The 26,439-nt window shown below is 41.5% G+C and overlaps 3 protein-coding genes across 5 annotated transcripts; 1 reads left to right on the forward strand and 2 right to left on the reverse strand.

Moving 5' to 3' along the window:
- Window positions 1–627: 627 nt before the first annotated feature.
- LOC129186658 (protein S100-B-like) lies at window positions 628–14,087 on the reverse strand. Of its 2 annotated transcripts, XM_054785131.1 has the most exons (4): window positions 13,904–14,087; window positions 8,661–8,804; window positions 8,317–8,455; window positions 628–966 (listed from the first exon to the last, which is right to left on the reverse strand). In XM_054785131.1, the coding sequence occupies exons 2-4, from the start codon at window positions 8,787–8,789 to the stop codon at window positions 899–901; spliced, it is 336 nt and encodes a 111-aa protein (XP_054641106.1). In that variant the 5' UTR covers window positions 8,790–8,804; window positions 13,904–14,087; the 3' UTR covers window positions 628–898. The 2 variants fall into 2 exon arrangements, 1 of the variants encoding a protein (XP_054641106.1); XR_008572275.1 differs by lacking the exons at window positions 8,317–8,455; window positions 8,661–8,804; window positions 13,904–14,087 and adding an exon at window positions 3,655–3,869.
- inpp1 (inositol polyphosphate-1-phosphatase) lies at window positions 12,795–18,605 on the forward strand. Its single transcript, XM_054785122.1, has 6 exons — window positions 12,795–13,018; window positions 14,489–14,694; window positions 14,806–14,866; window positions 15,857–16,057; window positions 16,127–16,301; window positions 17,135–18,605. The coding sequence occupies exons 2-6, from the start codon at window positions 14,491–14,493 to the stop codon at window positions 17,622–17,624; spliced, it is 1,131 nt and encodes a 376-aa protein (XP_054641097.1). The 5' UTR covers window positions 12,795–13,018; window positions 14,489–14,490; the 3' UTR covers window positions 17,625–18,605.
- dnajc14 (DnaJ (Hsp40) homolog, subfamily C, member 14) lies at window positions 17,837–25,939 on the reverse strand. Of its 2 annotated transcripts, none has more exons than XM_054785108.1 (7): window positions 25,817–25,939; window positions 23,402–24,800; window positions 23,168–23,274; window positions 22,394–22,513; window positions 22,127–22,287; window positions 21,937–22,039; window positions 17,837–20,708 (listed from the first exon to the last, which is right to left on the reverse strand). In XM_054785108.1, exons 2-7 carry the CDS (start codon window positions 24,599–24,601, stop codon window positions 20,408–20,410), a joined length of 1,992 nt encoding a protein of 663 aa, XP_054641083.1. In that variant the 5' UTR covers window positions 24,602–24,800; window positions 25,817–25,939; the 3' UTR covers window positions 17,837–20,407. The 2 variants fall into 2 exon arrangements, 1 of the variants encoding a protein (XP_054641083.1); XR_008572274.1 differs by having other exon boundaries at window positions 20,563–20,708; window positions 22,404–22,513.
- Between the last annotated feature and the right edge of the window lie 500 nt (window positions 25,940–26,439).

The following is a 26,439-nucleotide window of genomic DNA, read 5'->3' on the forward strand; positions in this document are numbered from 1 at the left end:
CCCGCGATAAACAAGGGAACACTGTAATTCCTTTTTTAAACATTACAACACCGCTATTGTTATAGACAGTGAAATGCGGTGCGTTATTCTGCACAGATATCTATATCAACTACCTGGATGCCGCTACAGTTGCAATTGTTCATTACTCGCAAGCAAAATAGCTAGTCAACAAGTTGTGGTTGCGCACGCTCAGGAAAACACTGCCCCCAAGCGTTTTGGTCAAGAATTGCAAATCACAAGCTCAGCTAGTCTACACACGACGGCTTCTTTGCTTAAAAACAAAACTTTTTCGTGCATGAAGCTTCTGGTTGAGTCGGTATTTTGGCTATATGCGGTCATATACTGACCAAGGGATACAAAATGGGCGGCCGCTCGCCGCGTTATACAGGTGACCGCTATACACAGGGTCTATAACATGCAAGTTTTCTGCGGGGGGATTTTTCAGTGGCCGCTATAGGCAGGGGGCCGTTCTATACAGGTGGCCGCTAAGACAGGTTTGACTACTAACTGTAACTAATACACTTTTTAATTTGCCTAACACTGATTATTTGGTATTATTATTATGATTATTTATATTTTATAATCCCTCAAAGGGGAAATTACACAATGTTGTGTAATTTGAAGCCATGTATTTATTTATTTTTTAACAAGTGAAACATACCTATTACCGACATACATTGAGATAGTTAAACAAAATGCCTACTGAATAACAAGAACCACTAAGGCAACAAAAATGAAGTTAAGATGAATACATTGTTTGGAGAATGTAATTGTTATTTAGTAATTATTCATTCTGGTTGATTAAAGTTTTTAGCTGAAACGATGAGTTAACTGTCAAACTCTAAAATGTGTTTCTTCTGCCCCTCTGCTTTCTTGTGCCTCCAACAGTAGCCAGGGATCATTCAGTGGGCGGTTCGTATTTGGGATGTGAACCCATGGGTCTCTTCTGGAGCCTGCATCCGGCACCTGGGTCAAGGGACAATTTAAGGTAGGTGGGAAAAAAAGACATATGTCGTTAGTGGTGTTCTGTATTGTGTTCCTAGGTTCTATTTAAGACTCCAGCTTGTATGTGTCAGTCAGGAATCTCATTCATTTAACTATTATGAACATCAGTAGAATAGTAGAACAACTAAAGTTGGCAGGAAAAAATACATAACTAATGCAAATTCCCAGCCTATGTTTATAATTGTGTTTAAATTATACAAATCGTGTTAGTAAATCTCACCCAAAGTCAGCTGTGATAGGCTCCAGCATACCTGTGACTAGGGATATCTGATATTGGCTTTTTTGCCAATAACCGATATGCTGATATTGTCCAACTCTCAATTTCCAAATTCCGATATCCACCGATACCGATATGTGTAACATGACATCTTTTTCTTGAGTAAAATTGTTCTAAAGTAACAATACTCTTAAATGAGTACAGTTGTTTTGTTGGCTACTCCACCCATCTCTGAGTAGATAATTAATGTATTACATATTTTATATAAGAATCATTTGTGTTTCTTTTGCCTTCATTTATTTATTTTTGGAAAGATTTTATTTATTTTTAGTTAAAGGGGTATTGTTTGAAATGCGTGACTTTGCTGATTATTACTTTGATTGATAACTTTCATGTTTATAGTTGATATTCTTATTTTATTGCATTAAAACTACTAATCAAGATCAAATACATGTACAATACATGTTTTCGGTGCCTATCTGTTTCCCAAGTATATTAGTGCGTGTGTGAATGTATAAACAAAAGGCATTAACTTAAATTTCTTTGTAGAAAGGCGCTTTATGAAAGTACTGTAAGTACATTTAACAGTATTTATATTCGCTTACACCGCAGCCTTGCCACATCCAATATGGCGGCAACGTTTACGTAAGGCTCAACGCTCGATGCGGCGTCTGCGTATATGGCTTTGACAACAGCGCTTCCTGTTTCCCAGCGTGCTTTGCTGTACTGTTGTTGTGAATGGCTGCTAAGTTACATGTTTAGAGCTCAAATACTGTAGTTGTTGATTATTCAGTATTATCCGTTGGTAGTGTCTTGTCTGTTGTTATCTACCTATTACGCTGCGTTGTCATGTTTTTTTTTTTTTTAGCTCTGGTGTAATGGTATGTGGAATGATAGCAGAGCAGTATTAACTCCATGATTCAACAATGTTGCATTTTTGCGACGTTGGCGCTATAAGCTCTATATCGGCTTTCATTGTAGGGAAAAAAAACATACCGATGTTGGCCGATATCACATTTGTATGCCAATATTGGTATATTATAATTATCGGTGGCCGATATTATCGGACATCCCTACCCGCGACCCGAGTGCGGATAAGCGCCATAGAAGATGGATGGATGGATATTAGTAAATAAAGCAGTTGCTTTTGCATTATTGAGCCAGGTTCTGGATTCGAATGTTGCCCTGGACCCCAAACAGTGTGGGAGGTTTGCATGTTCTCCCCATGCTAGCGTGGGTTTCCTCCCACATTCCAAAAACATGCATGTTGGGGTATTTGGAGACTCTAAATTTTACATAGGTGTGAATGTGAATTTGAATGATTGTTAGTCTATATGTGTCCTGTGATTGACAGCTGACCAGTCCAGGCTATACCCCTCCTCTCGCTCAAAGTCAGCTGCGATAGGCTCTAGCTCACCTGTGACCCGAATGAGAAAATGAAAATGACTGTGGTGTTTTTTGCAAAGGTTAAGGGTCAAGAATGTTGAGACCCCCCTCACTGTGGACATTTCCCTACTGGAGGGCCACGTGTCTGCCAGTGAGAGAGAGAGCACTGAGCTGGCTGCTGTAGCCACAGAACGCTGGTACACGGCACCAGGTGTTAAAAGAATAAGCATTCGCCAAAATGGAGTTGTGGGAACATTATTCTTGCCGCCAGGTAAGTCTACATTTAACCACAAGTGTTACTCTCTTATAGTACTGATTTTTAATCTTGGTGCGGTTTCTTGGCAGGCCCCGGCAAGTTTCCGGCCGTGTTGGACTTGTGGGGTATGGGTGGAGGACTAGTGGAGTACCGATCAGCCCTGTTGGCATCCAGGGGCTTTGCAACCTTCAGCATCGCCTTCATGGACCACAAGGAATTAACAATTCAACTTGATGTTAATAACTCCAACGCATATCTGAAGGCAAGAAGTTCCTATATGTTGTCTGCCAGGGGTTTTTTAAGTGTGGGAGTCAGCCTCCCAGAGGAGCACCATCTGGACCAGTCTGTGACAAATTCAAATTCAGTAATCATGAGCATACTTTGTACAGTTCCATCCCAGCCAGGCTCCATCCTCCAAACTAAATTAACCAAAAATTAATCCAGTGTGCCATTTTTAAAAAGTTTTTCCCCCAAGGATGTGCGCCTTACACTTGTTACAGTAGGTGTATTGCCAGAATACTGCCATTAAGTTTTGTCATTGAAAATAAATGTAGACAGTGGCGTGGTAGAAAAAGATGTACACACGTCCTTCGTTATAATGCGGTTAGAATTTGGCTCCCTCACTATATTACGTTTCTTCAAAAGATAATTAATTCATAAACAACACTGTTTCATGGTTGACTATGGCCTATTATTACTCTAAAAATATTGAAAGACAAGTTACATGTAATATTGTCATCATTTGGCATCAGTCATGTTATGAGACATGGCGTTAATTAGGTTACCTTACCAGCAGAGCCGAGCCAACATGCCATGGCTGAGACCGAGTGAAAAAAGGTTCTCCTCTTATTCCTCACTCAGTGTGTGAGTGGTAAGTTTTTGCCTTCTTTGTCCTTCTTCCCCACTCCGTTTGAAAAACTTTTACAACTTTAGAATAAGTCAATTGGAGAGGCTAATTAGTTAGCTCGTTAGCTTGCTATACTAGAGCAGCGGCCGTCTCTTATGTCCCTGCAGTGATACCGTAGCCTGCGCAATGTGACGTAAACAAAGAATAACAGGAGTGTAAAAGTGACTATTGGGGTGTTATTTCATGTCTACAGGGCTATAATAATGTTAAAACCCGTGTTTAGAAAGTCATAAACAGGTTTTCTATGCTGTAACTAGGAAAATATTATGTTAAACAAGTATTGGCATAGAAACATTTTCCATTGAATAAAAATACAAACATAAAAAATACAATATTTTATTTGGATGAAGGGTAAATTTGAAGACTCACTTTGAAAAAGCATATTATAATACAAAAATATCGACAATAATAACCGTAATGCCTGTTTTCATTTTACATGGAACCTTTGCAAGTGCCAATATTTGTTTCAGTGTCAATACACCTTTTTCTGTAATGCCAAAATTGATTTTCAATGGCAAAATTTAATGACAGTCTTCTAGCCCGATAGATGTGAAGAAAAGAAAAGCAGTACAAAGTACTAGGAGCCCAAAGCCAAGCTCCAACAACTCTGAAAGCTGCACTGTTAGCTATTATTACCATGGAAATTTCTTCAAATGTTACATCACAAAACCTGGATTTCATTTATTAAATGACTAAGACTGTTTAATATTTTCTTTTTTTTTTCTTTTAGAAAGCTTTTAACATACTACGAGATCATCCTCAGGTGTATGGCGACCGAGTAGGCATCATTAGTCTCTCCTACGGAGTCTACCTGGCTCTCCGAATAGCCACCCTCACTGATGCCAATGTAGGTTGGAAAGTTGTTATTTTACCTCTTTTTCTGAATCTAAATCTACAGTCTGGATGTATAGCAGCTTCTTGAACTTGCCAAGTCAAATATGAACATAAATGTTAAATCAAATCTGATCTTTTGGTTGCTTTTGCACTGTGTGTGTGTGTGTGTGTGTGGGGTACTTGACAGCTCTCACATCAGCCTGAAGCACTTTCGACAAGAGGTCCTCTTTATAAAAGCTGGTGTTTTTCTTCCTTTTTTGTGTAGCTGCGTCATTGTCCTCACGGTAAAAGCACATTCTCTGAACCCCGTGTCAAATTACTGTATTATAACATGCAGTTGTTTTTTTATATGAAAGTTAATATGGCAAATTCACGGGAAACTATTTCAACGGGAGGGCGATGGGAAAGAAGGGCAAAATACGAGGGTTGATCGGGGAGAACGGGAGTGTTGAAAGGAATGCTGTTCACTAACGTTTACGTACAGTGGAACCTTAGTTAGCATCATTAATTCCAGAAGGTCCGACCAAAACGGACACTAACCGGATCTAATTTTCCTATAAGAAACAATGTAAATACACTTAATCCATTCCAGAAGGGCAAAAATGTTAACACAAAACACATTTTTATAGCGTTACAATGATAGTTTTACATGCATAAAACTATTTAAATGCATATAAATACATACAAATGACAAATCAAAGGGATAAATGAACATCTAAGGTTACTTTTATCTTCACGTAAGACGTGATTCTTGATGTGACTGAAAACAGGAAGGTGATGGTGGTTGATCTTGCTGCTACATCGTGTCTTTGGGAACAATCACGTCTTCAATTAAGGTAAAAGTAACCTTAAATGTTTATTTATCTCTCATTCATCATTTATGTGCATTTAGAATTGTTTCATGCATGTAAAACTATAAAGCTTGTCTTATGTTAACATTTTTGAGAGTCAACTGCTGACGACATCATAGACAGGCGACGTAACTTCCTGATCCGGTTACCATTTTGTAAGTTAGCTAATATGATGCTAACAAGGAAAGACATTTTGTGATTAAAAAATACATTAGCCACAGTTGGACTCACGCAGTGTGCTGACAACACAAGACGCACGCCATATTGTATGCTAACTGGTGAATGCATGCAAAAATGTGCCATAAATTTTCAACGTTAACCGGAAAACACACTAACCGGGGTGGACGCTAACTGAGGTTCCACTGTACTACATTCTCTTCTCCAGCCATCTTGCTTGGTTTGTATCAACGGCCCAGTAGGAACCAACCTGAAGGTTACACAAACCTTTTGCAGGCCTCACATTTCTGAAAGGTATTTAAAAGTCAAGTTAACGCTATAAAATACAGTCTTGGTAGTGATGATTATTGACATTGACATCTTTGTATGTGTAGAATATCATCTGCATTTTTCTAAAAGAAAAAAAAAAGTACTGAACATTTTAGAATGATGGGAGGTTTTCTGTTACAATTGTCTTTCAGCGACCAGAGATTTTGGCCAAGGGATGAGCGAGGCTATATAACTTTTAGGGATATGTCTTTGCCTGTCAACCACTCCCCTGACACGCAAGTGGAGGTGATGTGAAGTCCATCTTGGCACATATGCAAAATGCAAAAACACTGCTGATGTGTCTTGCCAATGATTTCCTTGTAGATTGAGAACCTGGCCTGTCCACTATTGTACATTTTGGGAGAGGATGATCAGAGTACTTCAAGCGCTGAGAATTCAAACTTGGTACATCTGTCGACTTATTCTTCCCAGTTGATTTTTGCAGTGCACGTAAAGTTATTACAGCTGTGTTTTTGTGGTTATCAGATTGAAGAACGGCTGAGAGCTGCTGGTAAATCCCATCTATATACATGTTTGTCATATCCTGACGCTGGCCACCTGATCGAACCACCTTACTCACCACATTCAAGAGCATCCATGTGGAAAGTCCGACCAGAAAAAGGTGACATACATACACAGTGGTTTGAAAAAGTGTTTCTGATTTTTTTTTTTTGCATGTTTGTCACACTTCAATGTTAGTCAGTGACAACAAAACTGAAAAGAAAATGCAGTTTTTAAATTAAACTTTGTATTATTGAGGGAGAAAGAAGTTCAAACCTACATAGCCCTGTGTGAAAAAGTGATTGCCCCCTGTTAAAACATAACTTAACTGTGGTTTATCACACCTGAGTTCAAGTGGAAAAGGGTATAAAGCAATTTCTGAAGATTTGGGACTAGAGCAAACTACAGTGAGAGACATTATCCACAAATGGCAAGAACATGGAACAGTGGCAAACATTCCAGCAGTGGCCGGCCAACCAAAATTACCCCAAGAGCGCAGCGACGACTCATTCAAGAGGTCACAAAAGACACCACAACGACATCCAAAGAACTGCAGGCCTTACTTGCCTCAGTTAAGGTCAGTGTTCATGCTGCTTCAGGACCTGGAAGACTTGCTGTGATAAATGGAAACATGAATTCTGCTGTCTACCAAAAAATCTTGAAGGAGAATGTCCAGCCATCTCTTCGTGACCTCAAGTTGAAACAAACTTGGGTTCTGCAGCAGGACAATGATCCAAAACACACAGCAAGTCCACCTCTGAATGGCTGAAGAAAAACAAAAAGAAGACTTTGGAGTGGCCTAGTCAAAGTCCTGATCTGAATCCTATTGACATGCGGTGGCATAACCTTAAAAAGGCGGTTCATGCTGGAAAACCCTCCAATGTGCCTGAGTTACAACAATTCTGCAAAGATGGGTGGACGAAAATTCCTCCACAGCGCTGTAAGAAACGCATTGCAAGTTATTGCAAACGCTTCATTGCTGGTGTTGCTGCTAAGGATAAAACGTTTCAGTTGTGTTGTCATTGGCTAATATTTAAATTTGTTTGATGATCTGAAACATTTAAGTGTGACAAACATGCAAAAAAACTAATCAGGAAAGGGCAAAGACTTTTTCACACCACTGTATTATATGTAGCTTTTAGCTAAATGGTGTGTTGATGTGTTACTCCTGCAGTGATCGCTGTGTGGGGGGGTCACCCCGCACCCCACGCTGCTGCACAGGAAGATTCTTGGAGGAATATGTTGCAATTTCTGGATAAAAATCTGAGGGCTTAAAGTTCTTAGAGGTCCAAGAAGTGGTGCAAAAGCCCTTTTGCCACAAAAACTATATATAACTCTATATCTTTGCCAATAAAGTAATAAATATATATATTTCTGATATTTACAAGGGAGCTGAGCACATTTTTATCACAGGTTCAGCCACCAGTCCGAATTTGTCAGTAACGTTTTTGCTATTTTTATTTTTTCCTTTTGCAGTGACATTTACTCTTAAATGTCGAAAATGTACCTCTTGAGCATATTCAATTTAAAAGGAATTGCCACCAAAATTAGGCCCCATAATTTTGACATTAGTTAGGTAGATAAACTGTGGCTGGAAATGACCTAATAAAGTAGCATAAGACTATAAAAAGTGAGGAAAAAAGGAAAATATTTTCTTTGTTTTTTTCTACATTTCTTTTGCACAATTCTAAAATATCTACAGGAAACATTGGACATACCTTTTAGTCAAAACTTTTTGTCAAAATGTAAAAAATGTCTTACAATCGTCTTTTACCACTTTCTAGCTAAAGTATCATTATTGCCCAAATAAAAACATCACTTTGAATCTGGGTAAGCTTCCTGTATGGTCTTAACACATACAATAATGCATTACCATGAGACGGGACGAAGAGTTCATGACATGCTGACGTAACCATGCCGATGAGGGCGATAAACTCCTTGAAGTCAATCTCGAGGTCTCCATTCTGGTCAATGTCAGCAAAGAGGTCATCCAGCTCATTCCTTTGGATTTTCTGCTCAACAAGAAGTGTAAATGAAAGAAGATGAAACAGGAGGAAGAACACCATGACTGTTGCAATTTCTAATTAAACTTGAGGTATAGTTGAGGTATAGTTGGTAACATAGCCTTGGCACAAACTCTTGGAGGAAGAGTAACACTAACTAAATATGCATTATATACATTCTCTGAAGGTACGACTCTTGAAATCCTTCACTTACCTTTATGAAATGGCCCATCTCGTTGTTGATGAGCGCTCTGAGCTCTGATTTCTTTAACTTGCACTTGTCACCTGAATATTTGTGAAACACTCTGATGATGGTGACCATGCCACTCTCCAAGTTGGACATGCACTCCTTTGAGGCCTGCAATAAAAAAAAGCACAATCATTTTCCTCTTTTACTGCCATGTATCCTGCTGTAAACAATAGTTCAGTGACTTTGTTGCAATCATTTCTAAAATAGAACGGGAAAACAAAGAAACACTGCTCTATTATGCAGAATCTGTTTCCTCCGTAATGTTTGTGTAAAATATATGATGTAGAAAATAAAACAATTTACCTTGAACATATTGGTCTTTCTTACCTCCATGAGAAGAAAGTGTTGTGTCTTAGGGATCCTAAATACAAGTGATGGCTTCTCTAGCAGTGTGTTGCCTGCCTCACCCACTCAACTATATTGATCGACCACACCAAGGCTGCTTATGCAGCCGTGGATGGTTTAATGCACATATAATGGATATTGGTCGTCTTAAGCTTGACCAAAAATCCATTAAATTTAAATTGTCATTTGGGTATGATCGCGTTTCTCCATTTTATTGCCTCTAATGGACTCCAGTGGTTAAATGAAGGGGCATTAGCAACACTTTCATGGCTTCAAATGTGGTTCATTTGCTGGTGAAATGATGAGAGACGTTTGGTTGCACAGTATGTCCTAAACCTGTGGGTGGGAGATTTGGTTGTCAATGTGTTGAAACATACTGAAATGCCTCTAAAGTGGAAAGTTGCGTTACATCAATAGCTATTCAAATACAAGGAAAAGATTTTGCAATGTTCTGTCTTTCCATGTTCGATCTCTAATCTGGAAAGCTTTGGTATTGCAAATGATTGGATGTATAAAATTCTGTTGGAGAGCCTGTTATGTCCAAGAACGCATGGACAATGACTGTGTGCTCACACAACTTTATTTCCATCATCTGATGCAATCACACACATGTGCTTAACAGTGCTTTATGGTACAAAACAGCACAATGTTGTAACTCCAATGCACCACAGTGTTACGTACAGCGTATGTACATATATGCATGATACATAATACATTTAATAGCCCTGTTTAAATAACGCAAACAAGAACAACAAGGCTTTATGCAAGCCAGCAAAACAGAATCAGCCAACCTAGCTGGGTAACCTATCTGCATATCCTAGGGGGTTTTCTGCCACATTACAGGCTGGGCACTCGCTAAAAACGCAATTCGTAAATATTTCTTTTAAAAGTCAGTAGTGGAGTCCCTTAAGTAGAGAGGTCTCTGGCGGGCCCTGACAGGACAGGACGGCCCTGCACATCTGGCTCAGGTGGCTGTGCCTCAGGGAACTAATCCACTACAGCAGCCTGGTCTGAAGTGGACGGTGGCGGTACTCATCTAAGGCAGCTGGGGTGCCAGCATGATCTGTCAGCTACGCGGAAGATGCCTGGTCCCAGCTGTGCAGTGATCTGATGCAGCATAGAACAAAACGTGAGCAGCTTGTCGGGACGGTTGTGATGACGGATTCAGATCCAGTCCAGTACAGCAAGTGCATATTCAGGACAGCATTTGTTTGAAGCGGGCTCAGACTGGTGCGGACAGACGGAGCACTACAAAATTCATGACAGGCTGAAAGGATAAATTAGTCACATATAAGCATGCTAAATGCACACACTCTAGCTAGCACACACATACAGTACACTTGATCAAATGAACAGATTGATTTTTGTCAGACCAAGGGTGATTTTTTTTTTTTAAGGCAATGAAAAAAATCCCACGTTAACATTGTGCAACAAAGACACTTGTCCTGGGACTTTTCTCTTACTGGAGGACGTCAATGCACATGGAGGCAAGACAGTGTGACCTGGAGAGGCGTGACTGGGAGGAATGGCCTCCCTAGTCTGAACCACTGCGGTGTTATGTTACTGGGCTCCTGTCCTAACCACAGCTTGTCTATAACAAATGCCATGTTCGAACATAATGATGTCCGTAAGTGCACCTGGCACTAGGACACCCTTTGCAGTCCAATCATCAGACCTGTGTCCACATGTTTTAGACATTAGGGACATTAGACATTAGGGTGTCAAGAGTGTCTGAGCTATCAACTGATCACCATTTGGTGATGAGTCGGATTCAATGGCAGGGGAGGATGTCAGACAGACCTGTCAGGCACAAGCGTACAGTGACGGGGTTCTGGGAACATTTGTCAGGGTCGTTAGTCAAGTCATCAACTCTCATCCGCCTGCTTCCCAGGGGAGGATGACAATATTGAGTCCGAACAGGCTGTATTCTGTGCCTCCATTGCTGAGGCAGTCGATCTGAGCTGTGGTCGCAAGGTGGGCAGTGCCAGTCGTGGTGGAAAACCCTGAACTCGATGGCAGACACCAGAGGTTAGGGGGGCCATCGAGCTCAAGAAGGAGTCTTTTCGAGCGTGGAGCACGATATACAGCTTTGAAGAGGTTTTGGCAAAACGTCCGACACCTTAAAAAGGGAAAGCAGTGCCATGTCCACACTGTTTACAGTGGGGATGGAGGCCTGCTGACCTCACCTGAGGATATAATTGGGCGGTGGAAGAATACAGCATGCCTCAGGTTGTAGAGTAGTCGTCTCCCAACCTGAAGGTTGCAGGTTCGATCCTTCGTCCTCCCATGATCATGCTGAAGTGTCAAAGTGCTTTGGCTACCTTTGAGTAAAAGGTTATACAAGCTATACAAGTGAAAGTTACCAATACGTTGAGGCCCTTCTCAATACCAATCACATACCTTCTGTAGAGGAAGCAGAGTCTAAGGTAGCTGACATGGTAAAAAAAAATTCAGTGGCAAAGCTCTGGGAATGAACAAATTTCACCCTGAATTCCTAAAGGCTCTGGATGTTGTGAGACTGTCTTGGCTGACACATCTCTTCAACATTGAGTGGACATTGGGAACAGTACTGTCATGAGCCTGGAATTGTCCTAACTTTCCCCCCACCTGAGATGACACCCCTGTTAGGAGACTATTTGCAGTATTTTGTTGACGAGGCCCTGTCCACACGAATGCAGATTTTTAAAAAATATTTTTCTGTGCGTTTTGGCCTCTCATCCATATGCAAATGGAGGTTTGGAAAACACCCGTCAGGGTGCAGATTTTCGAAAACTCCGGCTTCAGTGTATGCGTGTGGCTTTGGAAGACGCTTTTCTTTTGTTGCCGACAGTACATAACAATTATGTGTCATTATTTCCACATTAGATAAGTAAAAATAACATTGCTGCTTTTATGCACCCTGAAATGACTTTTTGTGTGTATAACAGTAAACATACGCCAACTTTTACTTTACATTGACGAACAAAGTCGCCATTACGGGCTTCGGAGGACGCTACTGCGGTTTTGCTCTCTAAAACGGCTGCGACGCTCCCGTCAACGATGGCGATTTGGGACAAGACCCGATTGCTGATGGGACAACTTTCACAAGCATGTGGTCATTTTGTATGAATGGCGTGGGAATGTTCGCATGGCAAGAACATTGTGATTATGTTTGACTGAGCTGCTTCGCCCGCATATTGAAAGCTTCCCTGATATAAATGCCTGTCTTGTTTATTTGCAGGATACACAATTATTTCAGCAATGAAGATGGAGTTCTTAGTTGATCGATAAAGTAAACGACACTTCACAGCACTGTAGTGATAATCATCATCTGCTACATTTTAATAAAGAACATATTCCATCCATTTTCACTTTTATCTTCAATAAATTTTGCAGACACGTGAAATAAACTACTGAAAAGTAACGCTACTTCCCGAGCAGTGTAGCTTCTGTGAATCGCCATGTTTGTTGTTGTGCGTCTACGGAAATTACGTTATCGACGCTTCTGCTGACAGCCCAGGCTGCAGCGCCATCATTACTTTGGCATGCGCACGACAGCCTGTGGATGAATATTCGTGTGAACAGAAATACTTTTAAAATGTCACCGTGTGGATGGATATTATTTGACACCATAGAGGGGCAAATGTGCGTTTTTGACAACATCCGTGATCGTGTGGACTTGACTTTAGTAATCTTCCAATTACTGTATATGAAGCTTGAATGTTGGGATTGCACCCGAACGCACCGCGTGCCTACGCTTCCTCTATTGTGTCCTCCTCCCGCCCGCTCACGTCTCTTCCGGGTTGCTTTGACGTGAACGCACCACCGCCTTCTTTCCTTCATCCCAAACTGGCTTTGAAATCAAGAAAGTGGAGCAGAGGAGCATTAAAACTTGTGTCAGTAATGCAAACGTAAACGTCTGCGGCCACTCACATCAAAATAACACGATTTGGCCAGGCCGGCACGGCCCAGGAAGACAAGGCGACAGACAAAATAAGGTAAGGTTGGTTGTTGTTTTTTTTCTTTTTTTTTTTTTTTACATTTTTTTGCAGCCAGTTTGAGACTAAAGCATACCCACTAGTAGCCATGAGATAGAGCACAATAGTAAGTCATAAAATGTTAAAGTCACATGAACTAAACCTCAGCTTTTACAGCCGCTTGTGTTGTAAACATAAAGCGTCAGTAATGGTGTTCTATACGCACTATTACTGTCACTTGAGTGGACACCCACCTGTGACAGATGTTATTTTGTTTATTTGTATAATTTTTTGTGAATGTTTGACATAATCGTTTTTTTAAGTGCCGGGTTATCGATTCGAATCATCAGGAATCATGAGCTCTCCATTAGAGAGCAGCGCACTCACCGGAAATACCGTGGATGCAGACGATTACATTGAATTACTTCAATGACCCGAGTTAAGGCTAAAGTGCAGTCACTGCTTGATCCTGTTATACTTATTGTGGCTGTTAGGCTGGGGCTGAACGTGTGACTTGTAATTCTCTGCCAAGACGCAAGGGGCAGTGTTTTTCTGAGCGTAACCACAAGTCTCGCTGGCTAGCCATTTAGCTTCATGTGTAGTAGTCATGAACGATGGTGAATGAAGTGTATTTTTGGCAATTATTTGACGTTTGGCAATTCTTGTAATGAGGCAAGAAAGTATTAAATAAGTGCTCGGGTTTGCCAATTTCTTTGCTCAGAGGTTCCTAAATTTGCTGCATTGTTTGTTTTGACACATTTAAAAATGGCGCCTTCAAAGGAGGGAAAAACTTCAAGTAAAGAATTTGGAGGGAGGAGAAGCAAGCCAGCGTCGCTTACGCTTTCCAGAAATACAGCAGGCTCAGTTGATTCATTTGAATTGGTTAATTGACGCCAGTCGACTCACCAGAAACAAAGCAGACTCAGATGACTCTGCTGAATCGTTTCACTTTTCCTCGTGGATTCGCCGGGAACACCGTGGACTCAGATGATTCATTTGAATTCGTTGAATGACGGAATAATTCCCTGACTCGAGTCAGCGGAGTTACTGTAAGTCAGTGATTCACTGACTTCACCTGAGTCAGTGAATCAAAATAATAAATTAAATATTGTAATAAAGGAGTGGTTAAACACTGCTGTTCATGAACAACAGTGACTCAAGTAAACTGGACACCTTTAGTGAGTGACTCAGAGTAATGCGAGTCCATATAGGATGAACTTGATTTACCACCACTACTAAAAATATAACTGTATATATGGATATTCCTCCACATTAAAAGAAGTTTGGAAATCAATTTAGACTTTGGAAGAAGTCTCTGAGTCCTTTTCTTTAGCAATAGAGTACAGGTTTAGTGCTGCACTGACCCACATCCGATCTTTTTTCCCCACAAATGCCCTATATTCATTTGAGCCTATTCTTAGCGCAAAGGCAAGCCTCACACGAACACTTGCCATCTCTGTTTGGACTAAAACCGGGTCCTCCTATGTCCAGAGATGGCTGACCTGCTGAAGCTTCTGCTGCGGGTGTCGGAGAAAGCTGCCAACGTTGCTCGCGTCTGCAGGCAGGAGGCTCCCCTCTTTCAGCTCCTGGTACAAGAAAAGACAGGAGATGATAAGAATAAGAAGTTTGTGCAGGACTTCAAGACACTGGCAGATGTTGTGATCCAGGAGGTGATCCGCAATGATGTTGGCGCTCAGGTATAACGGGAGAGAGAGGTCACCTTGATTTATGTATAAACTGGCTGTATATTTGCTCATTCATGTCCTCTTGGTCGTTCTGTGTGTGTGTGTGTGTGTGTGTGTGTTCAGTTCCCTGAGATGGTCGGCTTCATTCATGGAGAAGAATCCAACAAGTTTCAAAACGGACTTGGTAATTATTACCCTATCTATGCCGCTTTTATTGGGTCATGGATTGTCAGGGAGTCGAATTTGTAGTTTGGGTCTCATACTGCAAAAGTTTGTGAAAGCCTGCATTGGATGACTGCAGTTAAACTGTGGATGTTGCTGAGAACACCTTACCAAGTTTGACTTGAGTGAATGTACTGTCGATTGAGTGAGCGTGTCATGTTTTCAGGCTCTCTATTCATTTCTATCAAGAAAATTCCCTGTCAGCTGTCCTTCCACTTTCTTTAAAGAAGAACAAAAGAAATCAATAAGGAGTCTAATTATAATAATAATAATAAAAGTGATTGCTTCATTGGTCATCATTATCGTAAAATTAGCATAATTAGCATTAGACCCCCTCTGTTGTTGGCTAACTTGCAAACAACCTTTTTTTCCCCTGCTGGTCGCTATGTCGCAGCTGCATTTTTCCAAATCACTGGTGTCTGTGCGTACCTGCATGTGTGTGTGTGTGTGTGTGAGTGCCAGGAAGAAAAGCTTAAGGAGAATTCATGTGGTGCCACCTGTTGGTTTGCATGTATACATTTCTTAACCCCACATATTAGGCAATCTTTCTTTTTCAGACTTTTGTTGAGGGAAACATACCATCTTATATCTGAGTCATTGATATAAAAAATATACAATAAAAGGTATAACCCTTTGTTAACCAGTAAAAATAGTAGCTGGCCAGTTAGTGAGCATTCATCAGTCTACATTGCTGTCCCCAAGCTGGAGTCTCTTAATGCTTTGAACTGGCTGAACTTGCATCAACTAAGGTTCGGTCTCAAATGAAATGACCTTTGGGCCCACTGAAGTTCCATATTCATGCTCGATTGATCAAAAACTGTTGCACAAACAAACCATGTATTTCCGTACATCGTAGTGTTTAGTTGGCCTCTTCTGTTCCACATTAAAGACGATATAAAAGTCACGTCGTCATGGTGCGATGGACTAATGCCTCACTGCCACTGCCTCACAGGCGAGTGTGTGACTGTGACAGTGCGCAGCACTGAAGAGGACACCGCCACGCTTCTGGCCACGGTGCTAGACGGTGACTTGACAGCGGCAACGCTCCTGGCACGAGCAATTCACCAAGACCCGGTCACCATTAACACCAGCACGGACGGACTAACGGTGCCACTCAACCCCTCTGAGCTTGGCATCTGGATTGACCCGATAGGTGAGTGCTTCGTCATCAATGCTCAGAAAACCAACATTGTTTAGAGAACTGAGCGTTTGGTTTGTTTAGACGCCACCAGTCAGTACATAGAGGGCCGCGAGGAGGTGGTGGAAGACGGCCATCTGTCACCTTCAGGTCTGCACTGTGCTCTGGTCCTCATCGGGGTTTACCTGCGCAGCACAGGCGAGCCCGTCATGGGCGTCATCAACCAGCCGTTCAACCACAAAGACCCGGCAAGTGGAAGGTGAGTATTTCTCCGAAACAGTGCGATCTACTGTCATCAAAGAGATGTTGTTCATTGTATGGACATAAGCATTAAGACACATTAGATATAGAGAGACCCCTTAGTTGCCCCCTTAATCTTAATTCTTCATCTTACTAAGACATTTTGGACAGCTGATGGAAGGCCCTATTCTGTTCCAGCATGACCCAGTGCACACAGCAAGGGCCATAGAGGCATGTTCGGATGACTTTTGGTGTGTAAGAATGTGCAACATCAAACACCTTTGTGATGAACACAAGGTTAACATCTTGTAGAAAGTCTTCCCTGAAGAGTGCAAGCTGTTTTACTGTAGCTGCAAAGGGAGGCCACCTCCATATTTTCTTTCACTTTCAGGTGCTGACAGGAAATCCATATTTTACAACAGCAAACCTCAATTTGAGACCAGTAGGGTACATTTATCATCTTCAGGCGACAGAGCTTTTAGCTTCACTGCCCCGTCCCTTTGGAACTCCCTCCCCACACACAGCCGTAATTGTACTGACTTATACACCTTCAAGACTCAAGCCAAAACTCACCTCTTTACACTGGCTTTTTTTAATACTTTCATTTCATTGTATGTTAAGTTGTTTTTCGCGCACTGATTTTCTGTCTTTATTGCTTTAATGTATATTTTCTGTATTTTATTGCTTTGTGTGTTTGAGTTTCCTGAAGCGCTTTTAAATGAGATGTATTATTATTATTCATTTTCTGCCAGGTGTTTATGACCTTACAGCCAGTGTGCCTGCATTATATTTATGTGTGCGTAATGTTGACAGACATTGATCTTATTCTCACCTCATCATTTGTGTTATCAGCTGGCAGGGGAAGATCTTCTGGGGCGTGTCCTGCAGCGACATCAATGTGTGCTCAGTGTCCCGGCCCAAATCTTTAACAACAGGAAGTCAGCCGTTGTCGGTGGTGCTGAGCTCCAGCGAGAAGCAAGCGGTGAAGGAAACTCTGGCCTTGTTGTGCGGTCCGGAAAAGCTGATGTATGCCTCTGGGGCTGGCTACAAAATCCTGTGCGTCATTCAGGGCCTGGCTGATGCATATGTCCTCTCAGAAGGGAGCACCTTTAAGTGGGACTCCTGCGCCCCTCATGCGCTGCTCCGAGCCCTTGGAGGAGGAGTGGTGGACCTGACGAAAAGTTTAGAGTGCGATTCTGATGTGAAGGTAGAACTGACCTATCATCAGCCTTACAGTGAGGGTAAAGGTGCTGACCGCTGGGCTAACTATGGAGGCCTGGTGGCGTATGGAGATAGTTCCCAGCTCAGCATCATCATCAGGGCTCTGAAAGGAAAGTTGTAATTTCTTTTCTGTAGTACAGGAAAAGAAGGTATTTTAAAGGTAAACATTTCATTTTTAACCAAAAATATATGTGTGTGTATATGTAAGGCTGAGCATCATCATCAGGGCTCTGAAAGGAAATATGTAATTTGTTTTCTGCAGTAGAGGAAAAGAGGGTATTTTAATGGTAAACGTTTTATTTTTTTACCAAAAATATATATGAATGTGTGTATATGTAACAAAGTATGGGCCAAATGATGATATGAAGCTTTGGGGATCAAGTGCCATGAAACTTGTCTTGTTGTTAGATCAGAAAACAAGAGCTTTGATGCTTGTAAGATTATGCAGACAGAGGTTTTCTATGTTTAACATACCTGTACTGTATACCTTCAGCAGGATCATGTAAACAGCAGTAAGACTCTAGTATGATAAACACTGGTGTGGTATGGCGACGTGGCCTAGTCAAGAGTCAAGCTTGTAGCTATGGAAAGTATTATTTCATTGTTGAGCTGACCTGTAAGAGGCTATAAATATGTCAAGTGGATAGAGAGGTGTGCAGCCATCTGCACCTCTCTGAAATATCTCCATGTAAGGAGCACAGCCAATCACATGCACTCGCCTCCTGCCTTCAAAAAGAAAAAAAGGGTCACAATGGATAAAGTATGTGAAGCAGTAAAATGAAATATTGGGCCGATGCAGCCTACTGTTTGCAATAACCTATGTATTCTTCATTCTAATGTCACTTTAAGTTGTTGATATATGCATTTTTAGAAGAGCTGAGTGAAATGGTGACGTATACAAACCAGAGCAAACATATTGCATTGAAGAAATTATCTTTACTTTGAAAACCAGAGAAAGCAGGGGCAACTAACAGTGATATTTTAAAACTGTCTGCCTGCCAGGGAACAAAACCCCCTGATGATTGTCAAATGAATGTTTTAATTTCAATATTTCTGCATATTGTGTTTAAAAAAAAACAAACATTAAAACAAACAACTATTGGCTGTTGTGTTGTCTTCTTGAACTTTAAACAGCACCTATGCCATCCTGCAATCTACATTTCCAAGTCGAGAACATCTGAGAGAATTGTAACACACTTGAAACGTGTGCAAGTCTTGAGTTTTACTATTTCTCAATCTTCATAGAAATTAGATAACCAAAGCCTGACAAGGATTGCACGCCGTTAGAAAACAAAATCAAAGCTTAAACTTAAAATTGTGCTACTTTATGAGCAAAATATAATTCAAGATAACTGTTCTTTCAGTTGTTACAGTGCCACTGATGAATATCAATCTGATTTCAAGCATCCTAAAATTTTGTGGTTATGGCATGGCTCATCTGATCTAGCACCACAAATGCATGAACCATTTGACACAAAGAGACAAACATGGCAGCATCCTGCTTCAACACGCTTATTTGCCACAAATAAAAACACTCAAAACCCACAGAGGCGTCGCAATGCAGCGACACTTCATATGTCTTTTGTGCAGCAGCTACGCACAAACAGCTTGGCCTGCTCCAACACAGTCTGAGGTCACAGGCTCAGGTGGGTGTGCAAACTAAACACAAAATGCACTCATATCAAATGACTCAGGGGCGGGGGGAAAAAAAAAACAAACAACTGTTATCAAATGTCATATAGAATCACGCTTGGACTGGCAATCTTGACATGGGAGGTGTAAACAGTTCATAGTTTTCCTGAAGTTATCTGTGATTATTAATGCAAGCAGCAGAAAAAGAGAGTGAACCCTTCATGTTGTTAGAGTGACAGCAGATGCAGCGTTACTGATAATGATTGCCCTCTAGCACTATTTTTTTTCCTTTAATTAATCAGTCACCTTGACATTTGGAAATGTTTGAAAAATGACCCTTTGTTACTACTTTTCATTTGAGCTCAGGTGACGTGAACTGGATGTTTGTAAAATCAAATTATTAAAGCATAAGACACATGGCGTACAGCCTAATATATATAAAAAAACAAGGTGGTGGGGAAGAAAATGAATTACTGAGACGAAACACGCCTCTAAAGTTAATATGCGGAATAAGCAGAATTCTACCAACACTGCTGATTGTTGCAATCGTCAATGTGGCTTGTTTTTAGTTTGACAGTGTAATCCCATGAGCGAACAACTGAGGGAAGTGTAGGCCAATCACGAGGCCTGTAAAACATCATCTACGGTCTCGCTTCTGAATGTTTTGGTTTTACATTAGATTTCAATCCATCCTGTTTAAACACAAGTCTGGATGATGGTCCCAAAAAAATTTGAAATATTTTACAAATTTCTACTTTAAGTCTAGATTTGACATCAAAATCTCTTAATTGTCGACTTTGGAAGAACAGAAGGGACATGACTGATGTTTTAAAAATGTACCTGCATGAAATATAGTAGTGTCACACTGAAGCAGTGAAGCACTGAAACACTGATAGATTATGTGAAGCCACGCCTGGCGTTGCTGTCGCTAGCGAGTTTAATTTCCAACTAAAGTGGCAGAGACCAGGTGAATAAATGGCGCAAATTGGCAGGAAAGGATGCAGAAGAATGGCAAGGCTACAGTCAGTGAAAATGTGAACATGTCAGTGAAATGAGCAAAGCAAAGCACCATGACTGGCACCTTCAACCTTCCAACGTGTTGATGCCCACAGCTCATCTTCAGGTTTTGTGTGTGGTCTGGTGAGACCACAGCCTTAGCAAGTACCTCCAGCTGGGATGTCAGCATGCCGACAGGCAAGTAGACCCACACAGGCCTTTCCTTAATGTGTCCCTGGGTTGTTTTTCAGTGAATATGTCCCATGTCAGCAGATTTCACCTCTGGAAGGGTTTGCGGACCTTCTTCTTCCTCCTGGGAGGTTTTCCGCCCTCAGACCAGGGGGGCTCACCGGACTCGGACCGATGATGGGCACCTGGCATGAAAAAACCTGTTTGGCCTGGAGGAGGAGAGAACGGGGGTGCACCAGCACCAGGTGGGGGGTGGTGAGATGGACCTGAGGGGAAGAAGGCCCCGTTGGCAGGCATGTCATTGGGGGCTCCACCCTTGAAGATGCGGTTGAAGAAGTCCTGCAAATCTGCCGGGTTGGCTGGACCAGGGCCGTGCTCAGAGTGTGTCCTGAAAGACAAGAGGCAGGACGGTTGTGTGAAATATTAATAAACATATAGATCAGGTGGTCGCAGACTAGAAGCCAAAAAAAAATTGACAAGTTGAAAGGTACTGGGACAGAGGAGATCAGAGAAGAGACAATAATAGGCATCAGGGAGAAATAGAAGATCAGACATAAGAGCTGCAGGACGACCATGGGCAGACAAAAAGAGATAATAGAGACATAGAAGAGGGGATGGAAGGGATTAAAACAGAAAAAATGGAATAAAATGTTGGAAGAGATTCTAACAGAGATTATGGAAAAAATGATAGCGGTATGAAGCGAAATTAAGCGAAAATGAACAAATATGAAGAGATAGAAGCGAGTGAGAAGAGATGGAATATAATTTTTTCCAGACCTGACCGTGATAGGTCAATTTCTGCGAAGTAGAATTCCTTATTTATAAATGGAATATTTACATAGTTAAGAGCATAGAAAACCTGTTGATGACCTTCTAAATACACTATTTCATATTATTTATTTATTCATTATTATTACTATTTCTTTAAAACATTAACAGCGCGTGCCAGCGTGTTTAACAAGGAGTAGGGGTGATGTCAGCCGTGTGGCTGTGTTTTTAGTTAAAAGTCTGAAAAAGACATTTCAGATGAGTGTAAGACTTGTCATGCACAGTTTTCTCGTGGAGGCACAGAACTGGGGAAGTTTAATACGACCAACCTCACTGCATATTTGAAGAAGGATTTTTGCAAAACCACGGCTTCCTGAAACATCCACCACTATTTGAAGCATTTGTAAAGCGTGAAAAGCTCCTTTGGGCTGGCTCTTTTCGACTTTTTGCCAGCTTTTCACGCTTTACAAAAATCGGTGGCGAGTAATGTCGGGTTTAAATGCTTCATTGAGCCCGTCAAGCCTCGCTAGATTATGCCCTATTGTCGATTCAGCTATACATCAGATGCGTCAACACATAAATGCGTCAGTTTTTGTCATACCTACTGTTGCTGATTATTATTCCCTGTTAGAGTAATATCACTTGATCGAGCCTTTCTAACATTCCACGCTACTGAGCAAGTAACAAAAGTGCATGTATGTATGATCTGTGCTGATATTGGATCGGTTGACATTCAAGGCTGCAGTATCGGAAAAGTTTTATTGGGGACACCCCTACAAGAGATGATCAAACAGATAACAGAAGAGATGATGGAAGTAATGGACAGTGTTTCTCCTGAGCATAGTCACCTGTGTCTGGTGGGATTGCTGTTGTTCTTAGACCCAAAGGAAATGTGATAGGGCACGCGGTGTGTGTCTGGAGAGATGACTATCCTTTGGCAACCCGCCCACTCTGAAACATAGCAATTATTTTAGAAAAACACTCAAACCTCAAACAGTGTTTAATGCAACCACATGCTATCTAATGTATTGTTTTCACCTGTGATATCATATACTTTGCCATCCATACAGGCAAAGTATGTAATACGTAGGCCCAACATGCTAGACTCCGCCCACAGGTCCCCCTCCTCAGCACTATGGCGACGACTACATTCAGCACAGAAGCGGGCCTCGGTGGTTTCACGATCCATCTCAAAGCGCCTGATGTCAGCAATGACACACGACATCAGTAAAAGTAGTGACCACATTGCTCCACCTCCGACAGAATACTTGTGACGGTGATGTGTGGGCTAATGTAGACACATACTTGTGCTTGCCTTCACACTTAGTACACATCATGGTGTTCATGGCTTCCTTCAGATCATCCTGCAGCTTGGTGAGGAACTCGTTCATGGACTTGGAGAGCTCAGTTGCTGCCATGCGCTTCCTGTGAAGGGACAAAGCAGACGGGCTAGTCTGGATGGATGGATCAAATCCTATTGTCTTCCTTTTAACACAGGACACAATCCATGACCCGGATTTTGAGGGCCAGTTTTATTTTGCTTTTTGCGTGACATTGTTGCTACGCAACCGATTTCAACTTGAGCAATTAGCCAATTACTGTAGCTTGGCTTGCAGCTGTCAGCACTTGTAACTCGTTTATTTTAAGGACTTGCACCTCTCGCTGGTCCGAGTTCATGTTGAGGTTGTCAGCAAGCTGTTCTGATCTTGTGTTCCCCAAGTGCATTCAGGAAAGAGGCAAAATAGTTCAAAACTCAAATAGCGACAGTAGAACACTTGCCATTTCAACAACAAAGGAATTTTTTAATTTAAGTATCATGTTTCCGGAACAAAATTAGGTTTTTAACTAATTTATGGGTGCATGGTTGTAACCACGAAACTTTGTTTGTAACCACGGAACGTTGACCACTGAGAACCACCTGAAAAGGTTTTTATGGTGGTGACAGTTGGACGTTGGACATTAATTCAACTGCCTTTACTTTCATGTTTTAACCAGCTCCGTGGAACAGACTGTATTCAACCTTAGAGCTTCCACTGTATGTCGACTACTACTACTACTACTACTATGTTGTGTACTCACAACTCATATTCTCTTCTTGTCTCTGGGTTACTGACAATATCCCAGGCAGCCCGCAGTACTTTGAACGCCTCTCCAGCTCGTGGGTGTTTATTCTTGTCTGGATGGACCTAAAAGAGACAGGTTTGGAGAAAACGGTAGCATGAGCAAACAAGATAAATCTATTAGTCATCATTTCATCTAAGGCAATCAATGGAAACATTTGAATAGCCTTTTTTATTTATTTTCTTAAATCACCTGGACAGCCAGCTGTCTGTAGGCCTTTTTCAGCTCGGCCTCACTGGCGTGGACCTCCACACCGAGCACTGTAAAGGGATCAAGCTCCTCCTCTGGGACCTCCGCCAGAGCAAGCAGTCTTTCCAGCTCCTGACCTGGTGGGCCTCTCCCTGTTCTCCCCGGTGACTCAAAGCTGGGTGCTTCTGCGTGTCCATCTCTCCTGAAGAAGTTTCGGACTCTCTCCACCAAGAGCAGCACCCTCTTCCAAAAACGTGACTCCTGAAAAGCTGTCCAATATCGTTTCCCCGTTTCTCCACCAATCCGGACCAAGATACATTTAACCCACTGGGCCCCGAGCATGACCAAAGCACAAAAAAGTCTGAGTGTAGATAAGGCCGCTTGTTTAGTCCACTTCAGTAACCTAATAGCTTTATCCATCACGTGCGTGACTGTGCATTTTGTCCATTTTAAAATCCGACTGGCATCTGCCTTCATTCCCGGTATGTCCGTGATCTTTACAAAGAGCCGCTGCCCCAAGCTGTAAAGCGTCAACCCACTGGTCTCCACACCCACGCCACAATTATGAGTTAATGTAACGATAATCTCAATCATCATGTGGACACAGGAGATGCACCACACGCTGACAGACTCTGACAGGATCTCCTTAAAAGCAAAGATGAGCTGTTTGCCTGTGCGCCTGCGTCCGCGGTTCAGCTGATGGTGGTGGTTGCGTCTGCGGGCCTGCTTGTGCCTGCCGGCGCTGGGCACAAAGTTGCCTTTTTGAAAGGAGGGCGGTGTGAAAGCACTTTGGTTGCTCTGCTCTGAAATTGATCCGCTGCTCCTCAGTTTGCATTTCCTTCCTGCGCCAAAGTTTCTCCAACCCGACTCGCCATTCATGTGCTGCTCCTTTGCAGATTCATCCTCCTCTTGATTTATCACCCGGGAGCTCTCATGACCATCAGTGCTTTCGTGTTCCATTCCATCTGAAACCTCCTCAGTGTCATTTTTGCCTTCCGTAGCTCCACAGCACTCGAGATCCCCAACTCCAGAGTCATGTGGCGTGGCTGGATTTGGGATGTCCTGAGCATTAGTTTTGCACTCATTGTCTTCCATCTCTCTTCTCTCCCACTGACAAGACTTGTTCATTGAATCACCATCAGACAGCTCTTCGTCAGAATCTGTAAGGGGGTCCATCTCCCTCTCAGCTGCCAGTCTCTCCATCTTCCAATCTCTTATTTCCCAGCAGTCAAAATAGATTTTTGTGGAAGATGATCTCCTAAAGCCATAATCTATTGCAATATTCTCCCCAGACTCCCACTCGAATGTGAGACTGGGGGCTGCTGAGCGTTTGTCGAAGGTCCACCATATCAGCAGCTGAGTCAGGCTTTTAAACACTTCTCATCATGCAGAAGGATAGTATCTGAAAAGCAACATTGTACATTATAGCACAAACAGGACTCTTCACTTTTGATACAATGGACACTTCATTAGGTCCACCTGCACACCATTAGATCCAATAAAAGAGCATGAAATATTCTGCCTATATGAGATAATAATGCAAAATTTTAATCGACACTGTCCGCAAGGTATTAAATTACCAAAATGTTTATGTGCAGTGGTGTGCAACTGCACAGCATCATAATGACATGTTTCTCATATCATTATACTGCCACAAAAGGAATTAGTATCTCTATTAACTAGTCAATATTGTTAGATTGTGCAGTGTACCTCATGTTGAGGTTGGTGAGTGTAGGATGATTAAAAAAAATTCAGACATGATTTACTTTATCTTATCTGTACTAGGTAAAAATTAAAATATTCCTACGGGGAGCTGAATGCGATTTTTTGTCATGAGGTCCAGAATTCCTGGCGGCGCCCCTAAACAGAATTAACGTTTAAAACAAGTCCACTACAGTGACAGGTGTAATTTCAGCAAACATATTTAACTCTGCAGCAAATGTCGAATTAACTAAATAAAGGCATATCAGTTTTTTTTAAATGCCTCCTAAAAATGGTGTGTAATCTAGCTTTCAATGCACTTGGTGGAAAAACGCTACTGTGACATTAATATCAATCAGGTAAAGGCAGCTAATGTTAGACGCCCAGATTGTTAGCCTGGGGAAACACCCTACCAAAAAAGGCTAGCGCACATGCAGGTCAAATGGGATAAATTTAGTTGTCCTGCCTGTCCGCTGTTTCGTTAAATGTTGACCCTAAGACATCAACACAGCAAAACATTTTGGCTGTAACGACCAAACGTCTCATCGATGAGCTAACTATTCGCTAGCGACGAGAGGTAACAGTTAGCTGATAAACCACTGTTTCCTCTTCCTGTGGGACTCGACCAAGCAGCTGAGACAGAATATGGACACCGTTAAGATTGACAACGATTTGATATGTGAATACAAATAAAGTATCTGTGATAAAGATATGTACCTCTCAGATAAGCGTGTAACCTTGTTTGTGCACACAGACTGCCAGTAGCCCGTGTTGTTTTTATGGTCCTCTCTTCTTCTTCTCCTATTCATTTTTTAACTTCCTTCTTGCTTCTCATTCGGCTTCTTTTTTGCAGGACTTTTCCTGAGTGCAGCAGGACAACTGCGCAATACTGCCATCTATCGACCAGGATCTGGAAGTAAACTCATTGACAACGATGTGTTTGTAGGATATGTTTAATAATACACTGCAATCGTTTTATTTACTTTTAAAAGTATATATATTTACAGTTGCATTCGAAATTGTAAATTACACTTATTTTCAAAATGTACAATCATTTAATAGGCGTGTTGAGATATTTAAATTGTTTTTTTTTGTTTATTACAAACTATAATAACTACAAATCAATGTAATTTAGAATGTGGGTTGAATAATTTCAAGTGCAACTATATTTAGCTATACTGAGTTTAATGGGTGTCTTATTTTAGTATGATATTAGTATGATATTTAGTATGATACATATATATATATTTTTTTTACTTTATTATACTATTGTAAAAATTGGTGTACTATTGGTGTACTATTGGGGTAGATTGCACTGCAAATGCACTAAATTCAATGTT

Source organism: Dunckerocampus dactyliophorus, chromosome 8 (genome assembly GCF_027744805.1).
Source record: "Dunckerocampus dactyliophorus isolate RoL2022-P2 chromosome 8, RoL_Ddac_1.1, whole genome shotgun sequence".
Lineage (NCBI taxonomy): Eukaryota > Metazoa > Chordata > Actinopteri > Syngnathiformes > Syngnathidae > Dunckerocampus > Dunckerocampus dactyliophorus.

What these genes read in the sequence shown, in the direction of transcription:
- inpp1 (XM_054785122.1), top strand. Translation starts at nt 14,491, where the DNA reads ATGGCTGACCTGCTGAAGCTTCTGCTGCGGGTGTCGGAGAAAGCTGCC. An exon ending in GCAATGATGTTGGCGCTCAG is followed by an intron (nt 14,695 to 14,805) that starts GTATAACGGGAG and finishes GTGTGTGTTCAG; the next exon opens with TTCCCTGAGATGGTCGGCTT. An exon ending in CAAGTTTCAAAACGGACTTG is followed by an intron (nt 14,867 to 15,856) that starts GTAATTATTACC and finishes ACTGCCTCACAG; the next exon opens with GCGAGTGTGTGACTGTGACA.
- dnajc14 (XM_054785108.1), bottom strand. Translation starts at nt 24,601, where the DNA reads ATGGAGAGACTGGCAGCTGAGAGGGAGATGGACCCCCTTACAGATTCT. An exon ending in AAGTGTGAAGGCAAGCACAA is followed by an intron (nt 22,288 to 22,393) that starts GTATGTGTCTAC and finishes TGCTGACATCAG; the next exon opens with GCGCTTTGAGATGGATCGTG. An exon ending in CAAAGTATATGATATCACAG is followed by an intron (nt 22,040 to 22,126) that starts GTGAAAACAATA and finishes GCTATGTTTCAG; the next exon opens with AGTGGGCGGGTTGCCAAAGG.
- LOC129186658 (XM_054785131.1), bottom strand. Translation starts at nt 8,789, where the DNA reads ATGTCCAACTTGGAGAGTGGCATGGTCACCATCATCAGAGTGTTTCAC. An exon ending in AGATGGGCCATTTCATAAAG is followed by an intron (nt 8,456 to 8,660) that starts GTAAGTGAAGGA and finishes CTTGTTGAGCAG; the next exon opens with AAAATCCAAAGGAATGAGCT. An exon ending in ACTCTTCGTCCCGTCTCATG is followed by an intron (nt 967 to 8,316) that starts GTAATGCATTAT and finishes CCCTTGACCCAG; the next exon opens with GTGCCGGATGCAGGCTCCAG.